Source organism: Cherax quadricarinatus, chromosome 37 (assembly GCF_038502225.1).
Source record: "Cherax quadricarinatus isolate ZL_2023a chromosome 37, ASM3850222v1, whole genome shotgun sequence".
NCBI classification, from domain to species: Eukaryota; Metazoa; Arthropoda; class Malacostraca; order Decapoda; family Parastacidae; genus Cherax; species Cherax quadricarinatus.
This window is the reverse complement of record NC_091328.1, coordinates 1,067,738-1,075,749: the sequence shown is the minus strand read 5'-3', so window position 1 is coordinate 1,075,749 and position 8,012 is coordinate 1,067,738. Positions and strand designations below refer to the sequence as shown.

General features: G+C 37.5%; 1 protein-coding gene across 1 annotated transcript; it reads right to left on the bottom strand.

Annotated features, from left to right (window-relative positions):
- Positions 1-1,626: 1,626 nt before the first annotated feature.
- His2Av (Histone H2A variant) lies at positions 1,627-5,792 on the bottom strand. Its single transcript, XM_053796205.1, has 4 exons — positions 5,712-5,792; positions 5,487-5,564; positions 5,199-5,312; positions 1,627-2,433 (listed from the first exon to the last, which is right to left on the bottom strand). The coding sequence occupies exons 1-4, from the start codon at positions 5,712-5,714 to the stop codon at positions 2,242-2,244; spliced, it is 387 nt and encodes a 128-aa protein (XP_053652180.1). The 5' UTR covers positions 5,715-5,792; the 3' UTR covers positions 1,627-2,241.
- Between the last annotated feature and the right edge of the window lie 2,220 nt (positions 5,793-8,012).

Below are 8,012 nucleotides of genomic sequence, written 5' to 3'. Positions count from 1 at the left end.
AGTATGCCTGTTCTAAACAGAATGTAGCCAGCAATAACAGCCTGGTTGATCAAACCTTGATCCTCCAGACTGCACTGGCCTAATGGTAGTCACAAGGAAAGGTCCTTTACTCCATTAAGGGCCTCTTGGAGCAAATTGGACTGCTTCCCACTCCCTGATGGGAAAGCCCTAGGTATTTGGCACTTCCTTCTAAATATATTAAATGTTATGTGAAAGGAACACTTGTCAATGCTGAAGGTTACCCCAAATATAGTCAAGGTATCAGCAATGGAAATGATAATGGATCTAATTTGCCAGCATGTTTCTGGCAAGCCAGTGATTAAATAAATGGTTTTCATGTCAGGTCATATCCTACTTCAGTGGGAGATAGCTGGTGTGAAAGTGGGATACCCATCAGCCTAATTCAATCTTCAATGGCTCATGCACCATATGAAAGATGATACTTTGAGTTTAGCATAATGCAATTTCAATGTAGGCACTGGCCAATGAGTAATAGCATACCTAGGTATTTACAAATTTAATACTAATCAAAACATTAAAATTTACAATTTTTCAGACTATTTCCTGCTTACCACAAATTAAAACATTTTGACTATTTTAATATTCAAAATACCTAATGTCAAAATTCATGGAACTCTTCATATGATTTTTTAAAATATGAATTTAACAAATCAATCCAAAGGATTTACCCATGTTGATCAATTTTAAAGGCACCAAAATTTGCTCAAACCTTTAAAAAAAAAAAAAAAAAAAAAAAAAAAAAAAAAGTATCTGGTATAGAAAATACTAGCACTTAAGTGAACTAGTGTATGTAGTTTACATACAGCACATACTTATTTTACATAATGGTACTTGCTGTTTTACATAATGGTACTATTGCAAATGGCAGTTTTGAAAATGCAAGAAGTCCAAAGAAATCACACTTCCAATTTTACTTAGTACTGTATACTACAATATTTCTTTTAATGATACACTGAACAGTGTCATTATACTTCTATACCTCTGGTACAATTTCATTTTCAACCTTGTGCTGCATTACCTCAAATAGATTTTGAAGTGTAAGGAAATTTTTTTTTTTTTGTACATTGGAATTAAAAACCATATATTAGTTCAAATGAAGACAAATATTTTAGCCCAATGACCAAATAGTTCACATTCATGACAAAATAGCAGTTTTTATTTATTTAACTAGTTACTAATTAAGCATGGACTGCATTATAAGGCAGCATTGAAAAATTACCAGATTTAAAACACCCTGAATAGTTCAATACATGCTTAAGCAACTTACCCAAAACAGCATCACCAATTGCAAGATTTTCTTAGGCATTCAGTCCTTTCTGAAAACTACATTAGCAAAGCTTAACTGATGCCAATGGAAAATATAGTACAATTTTCCACAAAAAATTAATGCCATGAAATTCCACTAGTAAAACAATTTTAAATATTTAATAACTTATTTGTTTACAAGTCAATTATTTATTAACCATTACACTGTAATGAAAGCTACATTTATGAAGGTTTACTGGCAACCAGTAATGCAGTCAAAATGCCTGCTCTAAAATTGTCTTAAAATATTTTATTCAGTCAAAATATGATTAAATAAACAGGAATGAATAAATACAACTCTTTAAAAAATGAATATACATTATATTGTAGAGAACACATTAATTACAATATGTATAGTTATACTTACTCTACACATTATCAAAACATTGAAAATTGTACTTTTAAGTAATACATGACACTTACTTTTCAACTTTTAGAAAATTAAGATAGAATTCAAAATGCATCCTTATCAAAAAATCTAAACTGAACAGAATAAAACCTCTGATAAAACTCGATTAAACAAAATGTTAAAAGTTAAATACGTATTAAGAGAAATAGTAGAAAAAATGAAAACTTAATTGCAAAGCTCTTAACCACCGTTAGTGGGTAGCTCCTTGAGCAATGCAACAACCCCCCACATGATCCCTTACAACCAAGCTTCACATCTTTCAGGCAGTGTCTAAAAAAACCTTCCTAGAGGTAGAGCAATTCTCAAGTCTTTCAGGGTTGGATAATCAGGGAAGGGGGTGTTAGGAGGTAGACCACTTTGATTAAAGAAAACCTTAATGGCTACTCCCCTTTATCAGGGACCTCCTTGGCCATAGACATACAAGCATCAATACAATGACTGCGCATCCATGGTAGTGAAGTCCCTGGGCCAAAGCACATGTGGACAATGTACAATAACTAGAGCATTTATACAGGTTTCTGCGAGCCCTTCTTTCCAATGAGAGACTTGTGGATGTGAGGAATAACACCACCTCCAGCAATGGTCGCCTTGATGAGTGAATCTAATTCTTCATCACCACGGATAGCCAACTGCAGATGGCGAGGGGTAATACGCTTCACTTTCAGATCCTTTGATGCATTACCAGCCAACTCAAGAACCTGTAAATAAAAAGGATATTTAGTAAAAATTGCCTTTTTGCTTGTGTATTTACATCTTACTTCATCTGGTAAGGTGGGGAAATTAAATCTGAATTGCACAATATTTTTTACCAACACCTGCCAGCCCCCCACCCTCAATGCCTCAACATAGCACCTACACAATAGTTATCAGAAAAAATACCAAATTATTAATGTTCAAAGTAAAAAAATCCCTACAACTATCAATGTTTTTTTAAACACTTCAGCCATTTCCCATCAAGGCAGGATGATCTAACATTTACCATCACTGTCTTGGCAGAAGTGCTGACACCACAGTTCAAATTCTCCAAACATCCCCACTCCTTCAGAGTACAGACACTGTACTTCCCACTTCCATGATTCACATCCAAACCAGTTTTCCCTGAACTCTGACATCAACGTTACCTTGCTCACACTCCAACATGTCAAATCATAAAAACCACCTGCATACACTCACTCCTAACTCTCAAGCCTGTTGGATGTCCAAGCTCTTACCACTCAAAACCTTAAACCTCTCCCTCCAACCTTTCCAACGGTGCTCTTAAAATATGTAGTTAGTTAAAAAAGGCAGTGACCCATTCTAGGCAGGTCCTTCTCAAACCCAACTCTACTTCATACCAGTGATCTCACCTGTTACGAACTTACAGATGGTCAGAAGTCTGGTATTTTTTTTCTATCTGCAAAGTTCACCGACAAACTTGGCAAGACCATTGAAATTCGCCAACCTATGAAGCTTAAATGTCACTTAATAACTTATGGTTAGACAGTCCTTGAACCTGTCTTCAGCTAATTTGAGATCTGATTTTTAACAGACACCACCTTTCTCATTTGTCCAATTCTCTTAGCTACTCAAGGTAACAGATAAGGAGAATCTAAGAGCCTTACTCAAGAGTTTCAGAACTTTTCTTTTATATACAGCCAAGTAGACTTAAGACAACACTAAAAAGTTTATAACCTAGATTACCAAAATTGAGAATATCCAAGTGTCAGTTTTAATGAATGAATTTTGTGTTAGTTTAACAGCAGTGATTTTCTTTTCCCAGGATTAGAACAGTCTCCCAGAGCCTATCCATTTGATCCTGGCAGTCTGACATTACTTAAATAAGTTAAGACAGTAGGGTGCAGGACTTAATATAACCACATGCTATAATAATTTAGGTAATGACAGACATTTGTATGGCCTAGTTTGCTGTAAGAATTTTTTTTTACATAACCATGGTTGTCCCCATTTACATAACACTGCTGAATTTTTTCTATGAAAACTTTCAACGACATTAGTGGGTCCTGTGGTTTGGTAAAGTGCACTCTGCTCACACACCAAATGAACATGGTTTGATCCCCAGAATGGGTGGAAATGTTGGGCGAGTTTCCTTACACCTGCTGCCCGTTCACTTAGCAGTAAGTAGGCACCTGGATGTCAGTCAACTGGTGTGGATCACATTCTGGAGGACAAGATTAAAGGATCCCCGATGGAACTAAGTCCCCCAATGACATTGACATTACTGGGATATCCTGGGTGGCTAACCCTACATTAAAAATACAAACAAAATCTTACCTATTTTAGGAATAGGGTTGGCCCAGTTTTATTTAAGTCATACAGGAGCACTTTTTCAACAGTAGACAAATATGATAAACTGACCAATACACTTTGGTACATTTAGATTCATTGATCTAAACCATCTTGAAGCACAGACTATTGGGTTATCCTGGGTAGCTAACCTAGGGTTAAAAATTCCAACTATCTTAATCTTAAGCTCTGTGGTGCCCTAATTTGCACATCTACTTTTAACTGAAACTTGAGATCTGTATCCTCAACTATTATGTAGACTGAATGAGGGAGGGAGAGCCATGACACGGGACATAGAACAGGTCCCCACCACCACCTTACTATTCCTATTTTTATCCCAACTGTTCCTTTTAAATTCACCTGAAATTCAGTTGATTTTCATCCAGGGTTATTTGTATATCTGGTATAAATTATTCAATAAATATTCACAAAAATGCACAAAACCATCCTGGAGGCAGTCTTAATCACTGAGCATCCTAATTTTTAAATTTAACTTTCGAAAAGTTCAGAAATTATATAATCCTTACTGCATATTTAATGTAGTACTTTATTTGATTAATGTGTTGGGTTATGCCCAAATTATTTCTTGCAAGAAATCTAGATGAATACAAGGTGGTTATACTAAATTCATAAAAGTACTTTTAAGAATTAGAAGCCTGTCTTCTCTTTTAAAGTTTATATTTATTAATTAAAGGCTACTTAAGATAGCTTCAATGAAGCTACACATCACAATAGAGGAATACTGCAGCTTGTCTATAAAACGTTGTCAGCCGAGGTCTATTTCATCCAGAGCTAAAGCTGTAAGCTGGCAATGCTGATGCTACAGATTTGCATTTTCCCGCGAAAACCCCAGTTGGCGGGAGAAGTGGCAGCAGCGCCACGCCACAATGGACTCTCCCGCGCCCGCCATCCCTCCTCTACCCTCCCACCCACCACCCACCCCACTCTCCCGCGCCCACCACCCAAGCCGCCACATTCAAAATTATCCACTATTGCTACCTAAAATTACTTCATGCACCCTAAAATTCAAAATATTAGGGCCCTTCACTTAAAATCTATAATCTAAAGTCAATATAGACTACAAGAAGAGCAGCAAAATTGAATATGTAATATAAATGTAACAATGCCGGTACTCAGGGAGGCCAGGGCAAGAGTACCAACATAAAAATGTCCAAAATACCTCAGCGGTTAGGTACTCGAGAATGGCAGCACTGTAGACAGCAGCTGTTGCGCCCACACGCCCATGGCTGGTCGTCCTGTTTTTGAGGTGCCGGTGGATACGCCCCACAGGAAACTGAAATAAGATTCTGTGTTACACTTGTTGGTACGACTGTTTCCACGCCGCCATCTTAAACGTCATATACCCCATTTACCTCTGATCAAGTAAATTTTCTTTACAAATCACAAGATAATATTGTGGTTTTCATTAAAAGCCACACGAAAGGGCCGGCAATAATCCGTAACTAACCTGTAGCCCCGCCCGGGCCGAGCGTGACACTGCCTTGGCTTTAGCCTTGCCGGAGTCCTTGCCTGCCTTACCACCAGCCTGAAATAAACAAAGATTTAACCCATTAAAACCACGAGTTGAGCCTTCAAACTTCGTCAGACAACGCAACGCACTTCCTTCTACAGAAATGTGAAGGTTTCATTGATATCGCACATGTATCTCTCATAAAAACTCGCAAGGACTCACCATGGTGCCTGTACTCACTACCACTGCACTATCACTACTGTTACCGATGGCGCGCGCAGAGCGTCTTTTTTTACTGGCCCGGTCCTATGACGTCAGTTTTAAATGGACGAATCAGCGGACGGAGAAAGAGTCTGCCAGCCAATCAGTAACGCTCCCGGGAAAACTTTGAATAACCCGCTGTCCCTCCAGAATTTCCCCGCCAATTGAGCTTAATATTCCCGCCAAAGTTAATAAATATTATTTTTTGCTTCACTCATTCACATAATAAAGTTAAATATGCTGAACGATAGCTTTTATATACGGACGTACTAAAGACATAACTTTCAGCTTATTCTCAGTATTTGCTTTGCCTTGGTAACACACAAATATCATATGCAATTTTAGTCAATATATGTTGATAAAAGAATGCAATTTTTTTTTTCATTGTTGACCAACATCATGAGAAACAGCTCATTGGTAATGGGAGCGACAGTAGGAGCAATAGCTATGAACTTGGGCCTGAAATTTCTATACTGATACTCTGACTTCATATATCTCTTTACACTGATGATACAAATATGACATCTTACTTTAAATTTACTAAACTTATACATACAGTAACATACACATGAAAACAATTGCTAATGCGTGAAACAATATAGGGGAATGAAATCCAGTCCTTGGTTGTCCTAGTTTAATTTTAATAATTAATTACCACTGTGTGTATATATACCCTTTAAGGAAGGCTCCTTAATGCTGATAAAGGGCTCTTGATCCACAGAACTAGATCCACTTTCCACTTCCTTGAATGGAATCTGACTGTCTATCTTCCCCTGTTTTCAGGCGAGGTATGAATCCCACGGGTTTAGTGCTCCCCGTGAATGTAATAATAGTATGCCTATAACAATGTACTTTCAAGTAAACCTCGAAGAAATTTAAAACAGAAATATGTAAAATCATCTGTAAATTTAACCGGAATAAATCTCAATAACTTTCCAACAAGCATACCTTGCAAACTTAAAACACACATGATGAACTCAGTCAAGAGAAAGTTAGAGAAAACTGTAAATGCACAATTTATCCGGTATATGTAAGACATATAGAAATATATACAAAAATGTGTGTTGTATTATCTTTTAAATTGAGCAAAACTATGCTACGTCCCGTGGCCTGGTGGCAAAAGCTCTTGCTTCACACTTTGAGGGTCCGGGTTCGATTCCCGGCGAAGGGGAGGAAACAACGGACGTGTTTCCTTACACCGGTTGTCTATGTTCACCCATCAGTAAAATGGGTGCCTGCTTGTTAGTCGACTGGTGTGGGTCGCATCCTGGGACAAAACTGACCTAATTTGCCTGAAATGCTATGCATAACAAGTGGCTTTCTATACAGTAGTATGTCGGCTAGGCCTATACGTATACCTTGTACATGTACTTGTAGTAAATAAAGAGATTATTAGGCGCAATAGTTATAGTAGATGTTTACTATAATAAAAAATTAATATTACTACATTGTGTGGCTACCTTGAGCTATAGGATATTCTACTAGGTTTTAAGACCTGTTAGCCTATATTTTGTCTTGTAATTAGGCCTAAATTAGTTTGCAAGTCATAATAATCCAACTAAAAGCATAATGAAGGACACTTCAATCACTAAGATAAGAATTACATTAAACTCTCAGTACATAAGCCTACCAAAAGATTGCTTCCACAAATATGTACACTGTAGGAGTGAAAGGATATATGAGATTAGTTAATATAAACTAATGACATATGGAAGTTTTGGATCAGATGTTTTGCCCGATTAAGAGATAATTTACTGGACACGTTTCTATATCCTGTGCAGGAAGAGAATAACATATATTAACCAAAATACAATATTAATACACACACACACAAGAGTACAGAGGCCAGGGACTGACTCGACCCCTGCAACCAGTTAGGTTAGATGAGTACACTCGCACACACACATCACAGGAAACGACAAAGAAGTATATGAAGAGCTAAACACGAACGAGATTTAAGGAACATTTTCGGTGGAGACAGACTGGACTACAGTAAACCGGAATGGTAGGGTATACCCAGTGCTGGACACACTATACACAACAGAGGAGGAAGTCAAGAGGCTGCAAAGTGAACTAGATATATCGAAGGCGGTAGGACCAGACATCTCTCTTTGAGTCCTGAGAGGATGCAGACGTGCTGTGTGCCACTAACAACAATCTTCAACATATCTATCGAAACAGGGCAACTACCTGAAGTGTGGAAGACAGCAAATATAAACTCCCAATTTTAAGAAAGGAGACAGGCAGGTAGCACTAAACTAC